At 32.7% G+C, this 19,251-nt stretch overlaps 5 protein-coding genes and 1 pseudogene across 6 annotated transcripts; 2 read left to right on the top strand and 4 right to left on the bottom strand.

The window, feature by feature from the left end:
* Positions 1-659: 659 nt before the first annotated feature.
* On the top strand, positions 660-2,545 carry LOC105767492 (uncharacterized). Its single transcript, XM_012587043.2, has 5 exons — positions 660-1,208; positions 1,332-1,408; positions 1,499-1,535; positions 1,638-1,728; positions 1,837-2,545. The coding sequence occupies exons 1-5, from the start codon at positions 983-985 to the stop codon at positions 2,369-2,371; spliced, it is 966 nt and encodes a 321-aa protein (XP_012442497.1). The 5' UTR covers positions 660-982; the 3' UTR covers positions 2,372-2,545.
* Positions 2,546-4,448: 1,903 nt separating this feature from the next.
* On the bottom strand, positions 4,449-5,771 carry LOC105767597 (uncharacterized). The gene is made up of 2 exons (XM_012587171.2): positions 5,676-5,771; positions 4,449-4,829 (listed from the first exon to the last, which is right to left on the bottom strand). The coding sequence occupies exons 1-2, from the start codon at positions 5,734-5,736 to the stop codon at positions 4,558-4,560; spliced, it is 333 nt and encodes a 110-aa protein (XP_012442625.2). The 5' UTR covers positions 5,737-5,771; the 3' UTR covers positions 4,449-4,557.
* LOC128031927 (basic leucine zipper 34-like) lies at positions 5,744-6,941 on the bottom strand. The gene is made up of 4 exons (XM_052631582.1): positions 6,511-6,941; positions 6,326-6,416; positions 6,046-6,248; positions 5,744-5,861 (listed from the first exon to the last, which is right to left on the bottom strand). The coding sequence occupies exons 1-4, from the start codon at positions 6,939-6,941 to the stop codon at positions 5,744-5,746; spliced, it is 843 nt and encodes a 280-aa protein (XP_052487542.1).
* Positions 6,942-12,317: 5,376 nt separating this feature from the next.
* On the bottom strand, positions 12,318-12,952 carry LOC105770877 (uncharacterized). Its single transcript, XM_012592238.2, has one exon. It carries the CDS (start codon positions 12,950-12,952, stop codon positions 12,587-12,589), a length of 366 nt encoding a protein of 121 aa, XP_012447692.1. The 3' UTR covers positions 12,318-12,586.
* Positions 12,953-13,077: 125 nt separating this feature from the next.
* On the top strand, positions 13,078-15,275 carry LOC105770876 (SAGA-associated factor 11-like; annotated as a pseudogene).
* Positions 15,276-16,388: 1,113 nt separating this feature from the next.
* On the bottom strand, positions 16,389-18,943 carry LOC105767800 (BAG family molecular chaperone regulator 4). Of its 2 annotated transcripts, XM_012587368.2 has the most exons (5): positions 18,685-18,943; positions 17,888-18,144; positions 17,658-17,804; positions 16,670-16,855; positions 16,389-16,564 (listed from the first exon to the last, which is right to left on the bottom strand). In XM_012587368.2, exons 1-4 carry the CDS (start codon positions 18,878-18,880, stop codon positions 16,694-16,696), a joined length of 762 nt encoding a protein of 253 aa, XP_012442822.1. In that variant the 5' UTR covers positions 18,881-18,943; the 3' UTR covers positions 16,389-16,564; positions 16,670-16,693. The 2 variants fall into 2 exon arrangements, with proteins under 2 accessions (XP_012442822.1, XP_052487504.1); XM_052631544.1 differs by having other exon boundaries at positions 16,389-16,855.
* Between the last annotated feature and the right edge of the window lie 308 nt (positions 18,944-19,251).

Below are 19,251 nucleotides of genomic sequence, written 5' to 3'. Positions count from 1 at the left end.
CAGAATTCTTCATGGAAGAAGTTAAAAAGAAAAAAGAGAAACAGAATCGTCACATAAAAACCATCAAAAGTTTCGTGGTGGTCATAGAAGAGCGATCATGGAAGCTGTGATGTCCTCCAATACAATTGATAAGAACATTGAAAAGCATTGAGTCCAATGTAGAGCGAAAACCATCATATATCATATACTACAAATTATTATCTTCTAGGAAAGACTAAAGAATCTCTGGAGAAGACAAAAATATAAAAAAATACAAACTTAATTTGTTCTTATTAGGAGCGGTCATTGGTAAGGGACAAACACAGATCCGTGACCACCGACAGCAAGAATCGACAGCACAGTCTTCCTTAACACCCTTACCATTTCTAGTCTCTGTACAGGGTTCTTTTAGCTTGGGTAAAGAGGTTTTATTAAAGATAAAAGAGGGCTGTTACTACAAAGCTAAGAAACACCAAATTACAGTGCCTAAATCTGTCACAAAAACAAAGCTTTACCTTTCATCAAGGAATTGTAAAAATAAAGCAAAAATATATGTAGCTTATCTTGCATTTACTAGTTACTATATAATTACTTCATGAATATTTTTCTTCTTGTTTGCCTGATTTTAAAAACTTTTTCTTTACCCCCATATAATTTCATCTAGCTAGTAGCCTAGTACTACTCTCGGTCATGACCGCATCCATGGATATGCATGACATGACATGCATATATGGGTCATAATCATCCAGAGAATAAGATATGGGTCCACTGTGTATATAGAAAAATACATTTCCACCAAGGCTGAGTGTTAGGGTTTGTACTTTCTATTTGGATGAGTTTGGAAAACCAGCTCTACACTCTTCAACGCTATGGAACCTTCTTTTTCAGAATACGGCCGTTTGGAGACGAAACAAGTGGAGGAATTACTAAAACCTGTTTGATCACTTGTACTTGAATTGTCTTAGTATTTCTTTCACAAGGCATCCATCTTGAAAGATCAATCATGCACAAGATTAATCCACTAAACTTGGATGAAGATGAGGAAGCTGATGATGGAATAAGTAAGACTATAAATAGTACTGCAAGCCCAAGCAACAGCAGTGAGAAGAAGGCAAGTGCTTCAAGTGGGGTGCGGCCATATGTAAGATCAAAGACGCCTAGGCTGCGATGGACCCCTGAACTTCATCTTTGTTTTGTTCGAGCCGTGGAGAGACTTGGCGGTCAAGAGAGTAAGATCATTGAATTTCTCTGTTTATCTTTTCCGGGGGGGGGGAGTTGGGGGAGATTGATTTCATACCTTTAGTTAAGATCCTACTTACCCATTAATTATTTTGATATGATCTTTGGTGTAGGAGCAACTCCAAAACTGGTCTTGCAACTAATGAACATCGAGGGTCTTAGTATTGCTCATGTCAAGAGTCATTTGCAGGTATGTGTTAAAACATAAAACATTAAATTCATTAACAGAAGATAGTAAATAATTCTAACTGTTCTACAATTTTGGTGACTGAGCATATAGATGTATCGGAGCAAGAAGATTGATGATAAGGGTCAAGGTACAAGTCTTGGTCATACAAAATGCAAAATTTATATTTTGGGTTAATTTCTTCAATTTCTAATACTTGACCTATCTTCCATTGTATGTATGAGTATGACAGTTGTAAACAACAGGCATCTTTTGGGAAGTGTAAATTACTGTTCTCAAAATCTTCGGTACCAGTCCATGCTTCAAGATCAAAGAGTGATCAGGTATAGAATGTATTAAATTACCTGACTAGTGTTGCTTCGAGAGATTGAGCTTTTAGCTCTTTTTTAAGCCTAATGGCTAACATCTCTGTCATTAATATCTATATATAGTGATATTTCATGGAGTGCATTTGCTGGAAATCGCATAAATTGTAGAAGGAGAGCCGGTTTCTGCCGTTCAGACATGACTAAAGAAGTTGGTTCAAAAGCAAGGAATGAGGTTTTCTACATGAATAATAACCCCATCTTCAGTCAGCAACCTGTTAGGGAAATAGAAGGGTTTCAAGATATAATTGATGATTGTGCAGAAGTGCAGCCAATACTGATTCTTCCCTCTTTTCCAAACAAATGGCCCGGAAGAGGAGCAGAAAGACAAGTTAGGGTAGCCAAAAGAAAAGCAGTCGATGATGAGGACCTTGATTTGAGCCTGTCACTGAGCACAAAGATGGGGCAAGAAGTTAGGAGAAAGACTTGCAATGAGGAAGAAGCTGCAAATAGCAATTTGTCTTTGTCTTTATCTTCTCCTTCAAAGACTGAAATGTATTCTTTGAATGTAAACATGGTCTCAAAGAGGAGCAACTTGAAGGAAGGTCATGATTCTACAAGGTATCTTAAACTGGCGAGTACCCTTGATCTGACTATATGAACTCCAGAGAATTCTAGTCAGATCTTGTTGGTACTTGTACAGGAAAATATTTTATCTTCTTCTTAGCTCCCTTTTATCAACAATTAATATGTGTGAATGTTTTTAGTGGAGTTTTTGAGTGTTTGGACTTCTTATTACCGATTAGTAATTCAATTGAGTCTAGGTTGAATTTTACACCGTTCACATTTTAAGTTTGTGCAGTGCTATGAGTTCACGTACTCGCATCCTTTTATGAGACTATATGATATGGATAGACGAACTCACATTGTATAAATACGTATTAAATCTAAAATAAAGTACTTGTCAACATACATAAAGCTTACTTACGATATCACATCTATGAGCAATAACCATATCATATATATATATATAGTTTCATCCATCTAAACGACACAAAAACACTCAACAAGGCACGTTCGGCAACTCCAATTTTCTACTGGAATGAAAAAGAAACTACCCCAGTCAAAACTGTTTTTATTTTTATTTTACCAATTTTAATCTTTTATTTTGTGTTGATGATATATACACATGTAAGACATGGATTGTTCTTTATTATTATTATAAAGTAGGAGTTATATATATTTTATGATTATAAAATCAATATTGATTAATTAAAAATAAATATTTTAATAAACATGGTAAATAATTTTAATATTTTATTAAATAAATTTATACATAATTTCGTAAAAATAAATTAATTTTAAAAATTTCTATTTATTTTTTGTTCTGACCGAAAAAAAAACACACTGCATATCTAAATTAAGGCTTAGATTGGTGTCTGACAGTAAGAGTAAGAAGTAAGGCGAAAGGTTAATATAATATTCATGATTTATGCAGTCTATTTTCCACGCTCATTAAAATTTTGCAATAAAATTTGAATTGCCTTTACTCGGAGGCCAAGTTTTGTCTAAGTATTTTATTGTTCTCTGTTTTCCATGATACTCTTCAGCACCATCAGTCTTTGTTTTTTCCCAGCTATATTGGGAGGAAAAAACCAACACATTTACTCGTCTAGCTAGTAACCTTTTGGTTATTTAGTAAATTATGGCTTGAATCAGATATATAAAAGTAAACCCAGAATGGTCGTATAATACAGATTGGAAGGAACACAATTATAGGAAGGAAATAACATCAATAAAATAATCATTAATTTTTAAAACTTATACAATTAGTCATATTTAACGGACAATATTTAATATATTTCTCTAATTCAATTTAATTTTATTAAAACAAGTAATCCAAATTATTTTAAAAATTTGAATGTATTGAAGAAAAAGGCATTAGCAGTACTTCTTTTCACTTTTGGTTTCTTGATAAATTTCTTCTCCCAACCTATCAAAACATTGATTCCTTTTTTGGAAAAAACTAAAACGAATCTATTAAAATTGAAAAGAAGAAACTAGTGGTAAAATGGCTACTAAGAGCTTCAGTTTCTTCTTTTCAATTTCGATAGGTTAGGTTTTTTTTAATTTTAAATTTGGGAAAAAATTATAAAATAGATCAAGAAACTTAAAATAAAACACATACAACATTATTTTTAATAATTTGAATTATTTGTTTTAACTAAAATTAAATTGGATTGGAGAATATATTAAATATAGGTGAGTGAATAATACTAATTTTATATCTTTGAAAAATTAATGAGGTATCATTATTTATTGATATCTAAAAGTTAAAATTTTTAAAATCATCTTAATATAAGTTATTCTCTAGAGTAAATATTAAATAAATAAATAAACCCTAGACTCTAAAATTTTAACCCCAAACTCCAAATTTAGAGTTTAGGATTCGAGTTCAAGGTTCAAAATTTAAGGGTTTAGGTTTAGAATTTGAGGTTTAAAGGAAAAAATTATCGAAATTTTATGTCAATGACATGAAAAAAATTACTGAAATGTCAATAAATAATTGGAAAGGAATCATAAATGATGTGATAAGAAAAGTTTACAAAATATATACATCCTACATTCACATTCAAGATTAATACTTATGGCATCCATAGAAGCAAAATTTAAAGGAAATCAACGATGATATAGGTATTCACTATTAAAATCATATAAAAGTTCATGAGATTCTTTTTCCTAACAAAACAAAAATTGAAATAAAGAAAAACAGACAGACATGCAACAGGAAATTAACGAAAGGATTGAGGAGAAAAGGGCTGGCATGCAATTGAAAGAAGCATGAGTTCACAAGAGGCCATTGCGAGGATCGAAGTTGAGGATCTGCTCTATCTCTTCTATGTCCGAGTCATAGCTTCCATCCTGCTGTGGGTTTGGTTCACAGAGGGATGGATTTTGCAGCTCTCCCACTCCATATTGGTCCAACCCCACATTTGGGAGCTGTCCTCCGCTGGTTTGCCGATCAGGCATCATAACATCCCCAGGATTTTTCTGATGCAAGCTAAGTTGGTTCAGCCTGTTGATCTCCATCCCCATGTAGTCTCCGTCTCCACCACCACCTGCACAACAAATATATATACATACATACATACATATTTGTTCATGTTAAAATATAGCCCTCCATTTGCATGTATATATTTTCCTTCTCATTACAAAAATGAACAGGTTAACTTATTTTCATATTAGATAAATTATATTAAATAGGTATGATTATTTGTGTATGTCAAAATGATGATATATAAAAATTATGTTAATAATTCATGAAAATTAAATTAAATTAAAACGTTGTATATAAAATTATATAAGATCATTTGGAATGAATCCTAAAACTATAATCAAAAGTTAAGTATGATTATACAATTAAATATGAAAATGTGTTGATAAAGTGGAGAGAAAACAATTATTGATTCTACATGAAATTTAGGGATGAAAAATTGATATAAAGTATGAAAGTAAAATTATAATTGACAGAGATAATTATTTAGATGGTATATATGATAAAAATAATTTGTGAAAATGACTGATTCAAGATAAATAAACGATCTTAATATCTTAAATTTTATGTGAATTAGGCAGATAGGAATTGAGATGAAATGTAAATTAAAAATTAAAGGGAAAAAAGAGCAGGAATAATTTGCAGAGAAACAAACAAAACGGAGGTAACTGCATGGAAAGATATATCAATCATTTCCTCTGACAAATACCTCCAAGCATGCGTGACACTTTGACTCCTCAAATGTTTACGATGCTAATATATTGGCCAGCGATGCTTTTAAGGTTTTCATTTCGCCTTCGGTTTTTTTTTTTGTGATTTTTTTATTAACCATTTTAAATTTTATTTTTTTTAATATATTGATGGTGAAAATAATACGTGGGTTTATATTATCAGCCGAATTCTTTTTTACCTTGATTTGAATTAGCATACACGGCTTGTCCGAATCCGGAGTTATTCGGACAAGGATTCATCTTCTGCTCAGTCGGCAGTCCTTGTTCCCAAACAGGCCTTGTCTGCACCTGCATTTGTTGTTGTTGTGGAGTGAACTGCGGTTGCCTCAGGCTTTCTACTTCCGCTCTTCTCTTTTCGATTCGAGCTGCATTCCCCCCCAAAAAAAAAAAACCAATACTTATATCAGATGCATATAAGAGTGATTTTTATATGTAGGAAGACAGATCCAATTACACCAACATAAAATCAATTTAGCTTCATATTATACAATTGTATACGATTTATATTTATTTAATTTAATCATTGTCGTCAATTATTATTTCTTTAACAATTGATGTTGTTCCATCTTTTTTAGTTGAAGACAAAAGTTTTGACAGTGAAATGAGGAGACTTGAAATGCTTTACCATCCACCATAGTTTCGCGGTTAGCGAAAGCTTCAATTCGTTCCCGCAATTCTCGTTGCTCGATTCGCAGCAAGAAATGCTTGTCTTTTTCTCGTTGAACTTTAGAGGAGAGCACAGCAACTAGTGTCTGAAAATGTTTAAGATGTTGATGGATGGAAGAAAATAATTAGATATGGAGGGAAGGTAGAGAGAGATGAAGTTTACCTCTAAAGACTGCACCTTCTTTTCCATGTCACAGAGACGCTGAATCTTCCTGATTCTTGATCTCTGAGCAGAGAGACGATTTGAAATGACCCTATACAACAAAACAAAAGAGTAGTAGTAAATGCTTGTTCGACAAAAATTAGAGTAAAAGGAAGTATATAGGTAGGTTAAAGAAAAGAACTGACCGTTTAAGCTTTTTGGGGTCCATGTTTTGTTCCGGGTGATGACCCCCACGAACCTGAGCAACATCCACATTGGCCGCCTCAGTTCTGGCAGAGTTCTCCACTGGAGGCATTGGGGGTTTATCTGTGTTGGTTTTTTCACCTCCCACGGCAAAGGAATGGCACCCTTGGATGAAACTGGTCTTAGTTGCACTGCTACTTGCCCCAGCACTGGAACCGGCACCACCAACCTGATTCATGGAATAGGGTTTTGGGTTCACACCGTTAAATGAAGTAGGGCAGATAGGAAGATTTGCTGGCTTCATGAAGCTGAAACGGGTAGGAATAGCACTGGCACCGATGGAATATTTTGGCCATGCTGAGGCTGAGCTTGAGCCAGAGCCAGACCCAGCAGCAGGTTTTTGCTGTTCAATCATTTTGTTCTTTCCGTTCATGCTTTCAACACACTAAGGTTACTATCCACCTGCAAAACAAAAAACCATCAGTTTATTAGTGGGGAATTGAAACCTTACAGGAAGACTTGCACTAATACCTACTCAAACTAACCCTGTAATGATTTAACTTGTGTGTGATTAAGAGGCTTCCTTAGCTGTCTATTTATACTGAAAAACCATGTTAATTACCATATATGGAGTTCTCATTGATGTTCCTGCCGTTACTGGCTTTTTGGTAGTTTTAAGCAAAACTCAAGTTTAATATGCCCTTTGCCGAACCTTAACCCACTGAAAACACCAAATTACCCTCATAAAACCAGTCGACTATTGGATAATTTGGTAATTCTAAAAAACTTTCAATTCATGAAGTTGAGTCATTCATATCTCTAAAAAAGGTAAATAATACCTTTCTAATTTAATGTAATAAAGGCACAGTCCATAAATGGAAAAACAATGTTCTGTCACTTGAAACTCCTCAAACCCTAATAATTAAAGCAATTAGTTACCTAAATCATGCCACGGATACTTCCATATAAGCTATACTTAATTTTTTATTGAATAATTTGAAGTTATATTGTTGTTTGGATTTAGAAATGTATCAAAATATATATTTTTATTTTTAAATATTAAAAATACTTAGAAAATGCGGGTTTTAAATATGGATAATAATAATAGCTGTGCATAGTTGAAAAAAATAACTGAATATCATTGTGAATTTATTTAAACAATCGGTCGATAAAAATATATGTTAGTTTTAGTGATCAATGATAATTACGGTTTTAACGGTCAATTAAAATATTATTATAGATTTTGTTGTAAATAGTTATGGATAAAAATTTTTTATTGAAAATAATAATGATTTTAATGTTCATTAAAATATCATAATGCATTTTCAATTAAAATATAATTGTGAACTTATTTAAACAATTTATCGATAAAAATATGTGTTTATTTTAGTGATAGATAGTAATAACGGTTTTAACGGTCAACTAAAATATTCTTATATATTTTGTTGTAGATATATATTATTTTTAGTGATAGATAATAATAATGATTTTAATGATTGTTAAAATGTCATTATGCATTTATCTTATAAATCTAATTTGTTTTAACGGTTAATTAAAATATAATTGTGAATTTATTTAAACAATTTATCGATCAAAATATGTGTTTATTTTAGTGAGTGAGAGTAATAAAGGTTTTAACGGCCAACTAAAATATCCTTACTATATTTTGTTATAGATGATTTTAATTATTGTGGCCAAATATATATTATTTTTAGTGATAGATAATAATGATGATTTTAATGGTTGTTAAAATATCGTTATGCATTTATATTGTAAATCTAATTTATTTTAATGATCAATTAAAATATAATTGTGAATTTATTCAAACAATTTATCGATCAAGATATGCGTTTATTATAGTGAGTGAGAGTGATAACGGTTTTAACGGCCAACTAAAATATCCTTATATATTTTGTTGTAGATAATTTTAATTACCATGGTCAAATATATATATTTTTAGTGATCGATAATAATAATAATAATAATGATTGTAATGATTATTAAAATATGCTTATGCATTTATATCATAAATCTAATTTTATTTAGGCATTTCTCGGTTTACAGTTTTTTAATTATATTTTTTGGTATTTTATGTTGAGAATATTTTATTATTCCTCCCAAAATTGTGATCTTCAAAGTAATCTATTACCAAAATACTGCATGAATATTATGGAATTATAGGAAATGATTTTTTTTTTGAAAATGGGAAATGAATTTTATTAAGTTGCTACGCCATGAAATTCATTTGTTTATAAGCTTGAGATGATTTTTTTTTCTCAGCCTAGTTCAAATTTATTAAACCAAAAAGAAAACCTAACCAGAAGGTCAGTCAAACAAAAAGGAAATGCACAACGTCGCCTAAAAACGACTTCTACTAACAAACCCAACAATACAAAACACCAAAACAAGAGTTTTGCATTCCTTTATACAGAATAGAAGGAGCTCCTTCTAAATACCAACAATGAAGAAGCATCAATTCCCTTCTTCACCACTGAACCAAAGCACCAACAGAGTAGTGAAGGGACATTAACACTAGGAATGGAATCACACGTGCACCTGCAGGTGACAGCCCAAACTTTTAGCCACAAGCAGGATTTCAATTTTTCTTATACAACTTTAATATTATTATAATTATTTATTAAAATTTTAATACATTTTTTGAAGTAATTATAATAGACATTTTTTATTGATTAAAAATCCAGTTAAAAACAACAGGAAATCATCAATTTTTATTAAATAAAATAATAAAATTTTATCTATGTTTAAATTTAAAATTTAGTATCCTTTCTTTAATGTAATATAAATATAATTCACCGACTTTTATAAGATCATTATTTATTCAAAATGGTCAAACTCTTAGTAACTCTAGTTAAAATGTAGAGGCGGAATTTTTCTTCATATATCCGTGCCAACTTAGTATGTTAAAATAGATTTTCTTTAATGCATTAGAAAGGTGTATTTAAGAAAATTCACATTTATATTTTGATCGAAATAGTTAAGAATATCAACTTTTTTATTCTAAGCGAGACCAATTTTGTTAAAAAATATATTAATCTATTGAATTAAATATACATATTAAATCCCAGATGTAAGCATAGCAAGGGATCAAAGTATGAAATTAAAATATAGTATCATTAGTTGATGCTAGTGAAGTACATGGCAGTTAAAGTCTGTTCTTTAGGGGAAGCAAAGGTTGAAAATGAGGTGTCTGCTAACGATACCTGGTTACTGACATAATGGAGGATGACCAATCAGCATAATGATTCTTTATCTATTTTTTTATCCATGTATATGTTTTTGTTTTGAAATTGCCAAGGAGAGATTAGTCCTAAACTTGGGAGAATTTTGAAGAATCTTTTGTTGTCTAATAAGCCCATTGCGGGTACTTTGTTGGAAAGCTTTGACAATTCATTTAGAGTAGAGACTTAAGAATTCCAGTGAAATTTAGGTATTATGGAATATTGACGTAGAAATTAAGATACTCGATGTTGCAAGTTAATATGTGCATATGTTCATTATAGAATCACAAGAAATATTATGATTGTTCTCGATAAACCAAATGCTGTCAAATTAAACAATTCTGGGATCAACTCAATAATTGAGCTATGTGACTGTAAGGGGGTGCTCGAAATACAAATGGAGTAAGTCCCCCACCCTTTTAGGTTTACTGCTGCTTGGCAAAATCACCCAATGTTTGTTGAGTTACTTAAATCTATTTGAGAGGCAGATAGGGATGTTGCTACCAAAAGGTTTCAAACAAAGATGTTTTCGATCATATAAGGAAAAAGAAAAGGGTATTTGACATGTGGTCATTGAAACGCCAAACAATATGAGATGCATGCTTCATTTTCTCAAAGAAATTGGAATTTGATGTGTTAAAGCGAATGAAATTGTGCTTGTGAAATCATGAAGGGTGGTGAACTTTATGGCACTACTGATCCTTTATGGAAAACATTGATGAATATTTTGAAGTTATATTTTGGATTCAAAAATGGATCAAAATATATATATTTTTATTTTTAAAATATTAAAAATACTTGAAAATGCTGGTTTTAATTACGGATAATAATAGTACTTGTTAACTATTGTTATTTAAAGATGTACATTTTGTTATTGAAAAAAAAACTATTTTAACGGTCAAGTAGAATATCATTGTGAATCTATTTAAACAATCGATTAATCAAAATATATATTAGTTTTAGTGATCGACGATAATAACAGTTTTAATGGTTAATTAATTTATCACAGTACATTTTGTTGTAAATAACTTTAGTTATTGATAAAAAACATTTTTTAAATATGATTATACATTTATATTATTAATTTAATTTGATTTAACGGTCAATTAAAATATCATTGTAAATTTATTTAAACAATTGGTTAATCTAAATATATAAGTTTCAATGATCGATAATAATAACGATTTTAACAACCAACATCCTAAGAATAAATGGTAAAATAGAATGTATATGCTATTAACAAATGAGTTGACATTCAATATCATATATTTAAAAAAGGTAAAAACATTGATTTATCAAGTAAAATAATATTTTAAAAAATTTTAATTCATTAATAAACAAGTATCTAACAAATCCTTAAATTTAAGAAATTATCATCAATATTACATTTATAAATAATTTACTACTACACTATTTTTAAAATTCAAATCTAAACTCTAAAAAACAAGTTTCCAAATAAGGTCCTGTTATCCGACCGTCTGAAAAGGGAATTTGTGTACCATTCTAGACAACATAAGATAGGCGGTTTTGGAACAAGGCAGGGCAGGGGTAGAATTATATTGTAATGAAGTGTTTTTGGATTTTATCATTTTCTTTTCTGGTTGTCTGAAATTAAAGGTGCTGGAGACGAACATTCCAGTTACTTGTTGTAAACAGGGGCATGGGCATGGGAGAGGCGAGTTTCAGGAGAATTGTTTATTTAAGGGGCAGCCAAAGTTACCATAAACAAATGTTATAATTCAGTGTAACACGATATGCTTGGGATGCAGGCAATGATGAAACTGATTTAAAGTGGTGTTTATAATGGCAACAGCGTTACATCCTTGGGTGTCATTCTTATCCACTAATGTTTTGGCTTGCCTTTTGCGGTAAACTGTCGTTCTCGAGGTCGTAATTGCTTAGAAATCAGTGGTTGCAGTGAAGACTTTTGTCTTTTGTGTCATACGGTCGTCCGGAAACATATTTGAAAGTAATAAGTCAACATGAATGGCCTCAATTGGTGGACAGGGTGCTTCATGTTTTTGCCTTACATGGTGACACACTCTACCTTCCATTCCGTATGAGATCGGTTAGGTTGTGTGCAGACTCTACTTTCACAATATTGTTGCAAAAATTCTAATTTCTTATCTCATAGGCACTTCCACTTATTTCATTATCAAGTTCTAAATATCTCATAGCCACTCCTACTTAGGCATAAAAGTGTTTTTAAGCTTATTTTTAACTTGGGAAAATTACTTTTTTCCTAAAAAGAATTTTGTTTAGAAATATTTTTTTTATTTTAAAAGTGTTTCGTAAAAACAATACTAAACAAAGCTTTATTTCACAATGCGTAACATTAAAAAAAAATTTGTTAAATTCTAGACACTCAAATCCTACCTTTTTCTCCTCCACATTGACATTCATTTGGTAGGTTAGAACTGGTACTGATTCACCAGTTCAATTGGTTCAATTATATCATTAAAAACTTTATAAAAATAAAAAATATATATTCAAAATCTGATTAACCTCCAATTTAACCATTTTTTATCAACTTCAATTCAATACGCTAATCAATTCCCAATCCAATCCTCTGCGATTGACCAAGTAGAATCACATATCTATTAATAATCTTCTACTAATAAGTTCTAAATTCTTACCTCAGAGAATATTAAAAAATGTGTTAAATTTCTTAATTATAGTAAGCGAGACTATATGTTAGTATTAGATAGAGTATATTTTACATGGGGAAAATACCAGAAGAAATTGATTAATAGGACAAAGAAAGAAAGCAAGGAGGAACTCACATCACAGCCACAAGTTAGCAATCCTCTTCAAAACTCGTCAACAGCGAACACGTTGGTTACAACGGAAATTTGTGGTTGATTCGATTCGAGTATTGTTGCTCTTGATCTGCTTCATCGTCATCGAATCTCCTCGGCTTCCTGGAAGACGTCAAAGGACAGTTCCTCCTCCGTGTAATGTTATCATCAGAATCTGAAGCTTGTGACTCCGAGCTTCTTCGACCCAATCTAAAGCGAGGAAGAAAAACGACGAACGCAAAGAAGAGAGCAAAAATAAGAACGACCGTGACTAACCATATTTCGCCATGCAAAGCAAAGTGGGTGTCGTGCAAGAAATTAAGCTCAGCTGGTGGTGGTAAGCTTGAAGGCTCCATTGATGGTGAAATCGACTCCATCTGGCTCCATGATTTTACATCTTCCTTCATCGTATCAAACAGATGCCTTTAATTGCATAATGTGAACCAAAAACTCTTAAACTCTACACTGCTATTCCTTTTGTGTTCTTTTTTTACTGCCAAATTTTTTAGCAAGCCTAGAAAACAATTCTTCCATGGGCCTGACTTTACCATTTGTTAGAAGACTTGTTCCTTTTGTATTTGACCAACAACTTTCGAGAAATAATATTATGTCTGCCATCAGTCTTAAAAGTAAAATGAAAAAGTAGGCCTTCAATGGCCTACTAAACAGACAATCTCTTTCTTCATACAGCCCACTCCCTTTGGGCTGTGATTGTAAATATTCGGGTATCAAAAACTGATTTCCTCCACGCGGATGCGCACAAAAGTAAAAAGTTGCACTGGTCACTGGATTCTAACCTCTTCACTAAGGGGCTCTCGATTCCCATGAAAAAAATAACCTCTCTTCCGAGTAGAATCGATTTCCATCAGGTAAGCGCTCTCTCTCTCTCTCTCTCTCAAATATTAAGCGGAGAATTTTCATTCATGATTAAGCGCAAATACTTTAATCTGCGAATTAATGTGATTTTGTACTGTGGATTGGTCGAAGTAATTATTTAGTAAAATTAATCTGAATATGCTTGAATAGTTTCGAATTCAATCTGCATTTATCAAGCTTGGAGAGATTATATTTGTGATAAATAATCGGCGGATGAACTTTGATGAATGATTGCCGATGATTTATTAAGTTTAACTATCAATGTCGCTTGATGATTCTCTTTTTATGATTTTGTGTTTATGTCGATTCATTTTAATTATAGCAATTGATATAGTATATTTGATATTCCTTTATTTATGAAATTTGTCATTAATTTTATCACTTCATTTTTCACTAATTCATGTATGATATCTGTTTGCAGTGTGACCAACTGGTCAAGCTAGAACTGGAAGCTATTATTGAGCTGAAGTTATCTTTTATAAGTGATTCATGTCTGGACCAAATGAAGAGAGTACTCAGGTGCCTCCGTTCACTCAGTTAACTCTTTTCCTCTTTTAAACGAAGAACTGAAGAACCTATCCGTAAAAAGTCGTTAATTCATGATTTTATTTATCACAATTAACAGGAGATGAACAAGACTTATGGAATGTATTTTTTTCTATTCCCTGAGTTCAATTAGAAGATTGAGGATGCTTGATTATAGTCCAACTTAGTTTGGATGAATCGTGTTTGCAGCTTTCATTGCTTATTTTTGGGGATCTCCTGGATTCTATAATTGTTGATGTTGCATCTGAGTCTCACCGGATAGCAAAGTTGGGCCTTGATCCTAAATTGGAGGAAGAGGAGGAAGAAGTCAATTTGTCAGCACAAGCATGAGTGAGTTTAGCCGATCCTAGTAACAGTGGAGAAACAAATAACAAGTATGTTGTGGACATATTTGGATAGAGTCACCCTTCTGTAGCCAGTGTGATATTTGACTGCATGAACTGTGGGAGATCAATTGCTGCTGGCAGGTTTGCTCCTCACTCAGAGAAATGCATGGGAAAGGTGATTGTTATCCTAAATATCCTGCCCTATGGATCTTTCTTTAATATAATCTGATTTTCTGGCCTTATCCATGAGGATAAGTTCTGATGGCGATTAGTGCAGGGATCTTTTATGTACCATTCCATTAACCTCGTTAATGTTCCTTATATATATTCTGCAACAGGGTAGAAAGGCTCGTTGACAGGTTACTAGGAGTAGCACAGCTATGCCAAACCGGTATTCATGAGGCAGCCCTGTTTCCACGTATTCTTCATTTTTGAATTCTACCAGCATGAATCAGTTACCAAATGGTACAGGTGGTGTAGGAGGTGAGGAATATTCAAATGGAACAAAGGAGGAGCCATGTAACAAACTTGAGCAAAGGCAGTAAACATGTCATGGACCTCAGCATGAGCAACCTGTATTTTTCGCTTGGTTAAAATAGGTTTCTAGCTTTCTCCACATCAGTTTCAGAATGGGATGGGAATATTTTAACATTGTCTAGGTGAACTGGGTCGTTAAATTGGGATACGGATAGTCCATACTTGAGTGGAAATCAGAGGCCAGAATGTAAGAAGAAATAGTTACGAGACGGGGGAAGTGAGGCCTGAATGTAAGAAGAAATAACGACGGGAGGCTGAAGGAAAAAAATAGCTTTTAATTTCGGGGGAGAGCCGAATATCCTAACCATCTAGACTACAACAAAATTGACATTGTTGATGAAAATTACCATTTATGACAGATTTTAAAAATTAAAACTTAGTCCTATATTTTAAAATTTTAAATTCAGAATATGAAAATTAGTCTGTTTTAAAGATTTTAGTCCAATCATAGTTTTTATCAAAATTTGATAATATAATATGTTTATTTTCTGTTAATTATATGTAACTTTATATGATGGAGCTGACAAATTTTGATGGACAATATTTATAATTTTAATTACTAGATTGAGATTTTTAAATAATAAAATAAATTTTAATTTTTATCTTAAATTTCAAATTTTGTCAAAATATAAAATATAAAAACAATATATTTTAACAAATTACATTTTATATTCTAACTTAATTTAAATTTTGGAAAATCGAAGAGTGTTGGATTATGTATGGATTTGGTTGCCCCAAGCTTTTGAATGAGCTAAGATCTTAATTTTAGTTTGATGTCATACTTAGTACATCCAAATACCAAGTGTTGATGATAAATAACAAAAGTAAATTTTAATTTTTATGTTTTTAAGTATAATGATTAAATCTCAAGTTTTATCAAAATATAAAACTAACAACATATTTTAACAAATTACCTTTCATATTCTAACTTTGTTTAAATATTAAAAAGTCAGAGTGTTGGATTATATATGGAATTTTGTTGCCCCATGCTTTTGAAGGAGCTAGGAACTTAATTTTAGTTTTGTATCATACCTAGCACATCTAAATACCAAGTGCTAATGATATGTTATGTAGAGGTTGTCATTGAGAGTTCTGAGGATAATGTGGCGAGTCTTGAAGTTGAAATGTATGCAGAGGTTGTCATTGAGAGTTCTTAGGACAATATGGCGAGCCTTGAAGCTGTCATCCACCCATTCATCATGATGGACAACATCATCTGAGTTGTTGTGATTTAGTGTTACTTGACTTCGTTTTTTCTAGAAAATATTTATATTAATCTTTCAGATGTGGAAATTGGTGCTTGAGTTATTTAACTTGAAAACAGTTTTGAGTTTTTGACAAATGGGTTGAGAGTAAATTGTTGATTGTTTATCTTTTTACCATCATAGAAAACTAGTATGTATGTATGCATGCATACTTCTAAAACATAGTAAAATTAGGTTTCTTCCACTTCCACGGTTATCATTAGATAGTTTTACTGCTTATATCTTACGATAATTTATATATATTCATGTACATACGATTGCTTTTTTTCAAAAAAAAAATTAAGGGGAAAAGGTTGTAGTTAATGGAGTTGTGCATTTCCTTGTGGTAGAAGGTTCCAAAATGTTAACAATAACAAAGAAAAAAGACACTTGCAAAGTTCTGATCGTGTATGCATATCTTGCTTCACCTAACGCTTTGATTACAGATGCCAGCCAACAATGAAGCAAAATGAAGTAAGATTCCATTTGACTGCAACTCAGAACCAGCAAAATGAACGGTTCCCTATTAGAAGTTTCAATCCGACAACAGCAGAGCAGACAGGCTTTGTTGTAAACTACTAGTCTAGTACATTACCTAGCGATAGATGTGAAGTTGAGCTTAATCAAATACCTCCCAATCTTGAGTTATTCTTGTAGATGATAACTCAAATGCCTCCCATTTGGTACTCGTTGGCACTGCATTGCAACTACTGCTGAAGGGATTGGAGTTTCTAGCCTTCAAGTGGTCTAGGGTGTCCACTAGACCTTGAACTCGACGAACCTGTGCACCATACCCATATTTCAAAATCCAATCTTTTTTATTATCATTCTAGTAACCACATTATACTCCTAACATAAAACACATCTGAGATCTCTCCTGTAATTCAAGCAGAAGAATGGTTGAAAGCAACCAGATGGATCAATGATAAGTTCCACCTGTTTTTTCGCTACTTTAATTACTTACTTTGCCCCTTCTTTTCTTGTTACTATCAGGTCGGGTCTAATACAAGGAGGTGCGCATGTGACATAATTAACCAACTGTTTCCATTTCCAAGAAAAATGGGTTCTCTTTTTTCATCTCAAGCACCTCCAGAATTAACACCACCATGCTGAGGACAGCGCACTCCACTTCTTTTCTTAAGCAGAAAGCCACCAAATATGTAATCAACAGGACCAAGCACAATTATTTGTACCAAAAGAGAAAGGGTATATAATTAGAGCATAGAAGGATCAAGAATCCATCTTTGCGCACAACTCACTGAAAATTTCCAGGTCACCGATGGCTGGTGTGGGCTCCAACTCATATATGCATGTCATTGATGTCAAGTTCTCAATCATTTCAAACAAAAAGGATCTCACTTTCCAGCAACATTTTGTTGGTATGCAACTTAAAACGTACAGTAGCTAAGTTGAACTTTTGCAACACGTAGAAAGCAAACAATCTCCTCTAAGCCAACAGAAACTTCCTAACTTAGTAAGTAGAAAAATCATAGAAAAGAATTTGAGCATACTCATGTCCAACACACAGTAATATATTTACAAAAGTCTAGTAAGAAAGCAAGCATAACCAAATAATCACTAACCTCAACCCGCCTCTGGACTTTGGCTTCACCATCAGCCTCAATTGTATCTAATTGGAGCAATTGCACCATAAGTAACTCCGTCAAGACAAGGAATTCGTTTTCTGCAACCTTGGTACCTGCTCGAACATTTGCCTCCACAGCAATAACCTACAAAATTTTTGTAGGTTGAAAATTGTTCACGTGGTCACATGAAAAATGAATTTTAAATTCTGTTTTGAGTGGATGCTAACCTTCTCAGAGAGTTTATCAACCTCTGACCTGACCTTAGCAACCTCTTCACAGGCTTTTAGCACACTTTGGTTGCTATTCATCTCCACAAGCTTCCTCTCTTTGCTAGCTGGGTCCTCTAAAAGTACCACCTTTGACAAGTCTTTTACTCCTACCATATGCAAACATTCTTCATCATCCTTCTCTTTCCCTTGGAACAATAGTCTCTGCTCCTTTGGCTCCAAACCGGTTTCTTGTGCAAGAACCCTTTTCAAATCCCCTTCAATTTGAACCAAACTCGGTCACTTATTACCGATTGCATATCGGACAACAATGTAACCATATCAGACTTTGTAAATTCCAGTTGCCACCAAAACAGTTACCTATGTACAATAATCCAGGGAAGAACCAAAGCATACACGAGATAGAAAGAGGAAATATAGAAACACAGACACATAATGACAGAGCAGTAACTGTGCTTCAACACTAAATATGACATCCAGTGAATCATATGATGAACTGCGAATGTCAAGGCCAAAAAGTATATGTACGGGAACAAAGATGAAAACTTATCCTCAAATTAATATACCACTTTATAACGAAGGAATTAAATTTCAGAAACCGACGCAATGGAGTGGAGATGACAATAATCCACTTTAATGAAATACTGAAAATGGAAATCAAATGTTGCTAAAAACAGAAAAGTAACATGCAAACTGCTGATATTTAACCCTTCGCAAAACAAAAACCAATTACTAATCTTCCACAAAATTTCAACTAAGATAGGCATCAGGCAGGAAAAATATATTGAAATGGTTACCAAAAGTGGATTGAGCAGGCACAGCTATATCACGGTGATAAGAACCATGAGAAACTTTGATCTTAATCATAGGAGCAGAAGCAGCATCCGCCATGTTCCTTTTCTGAACAAGCATTCCACCAGGCCTAAGCTCCCACTCTATGTCCCCTTTAACCTCATTGCTCACGACCCTTTTTGAAGATGATAATCTTTTCATAGTCAGAAAATGAACTCACTACACACACAAAAAAAAAAAAAGAAAAGAAAAGGAAAAGGTGAAGTTGGTTGAGAGAGAGGTATAAGTTTGAGCTAACTGTTATGGCTAAGGCTAAACTAAAGAGGATTGAGTAAGCAAACAAAAAATGCTTTGAGACAAAGACCCTCCAACATAACTTTTTTCTTTAAGAGTTACCGGTTGGCCAACTTCAAGCTCGTGTGCGTGTCCTGCGTACTGTGTTTTTTTGTTTGTTTACATGTAAAAATCATGATTTTTACCAAAGAAACTAAGATCATAACAGAATCGTGATGTTGGCAAAAATCCCAAAGCAGATGGAGCCTATATGTGGCAGCTGGGGGTCCACCGGATGA

The sequence above is a fragment of the Gossypium raimondii genome, chromosome 5 (genome assembly GCF_025698545.1).
Source record: "Gossypium raimondii isolate GPD5lz chromosome 5, ASM2569854v1, whole genome shotgun sequence".
Classification (NCBI taxonomy): Eukaryota; Viridiplantae; Streptophyta; class Magnoliopsida; order Malvales; family Malvaceae; genus Gossypium; species Gossypium raimondii.
Note: the sequence above shows the minus strand (reverse complement) of the source record. Positions and strands in the feature narration are given on the sequence as shown.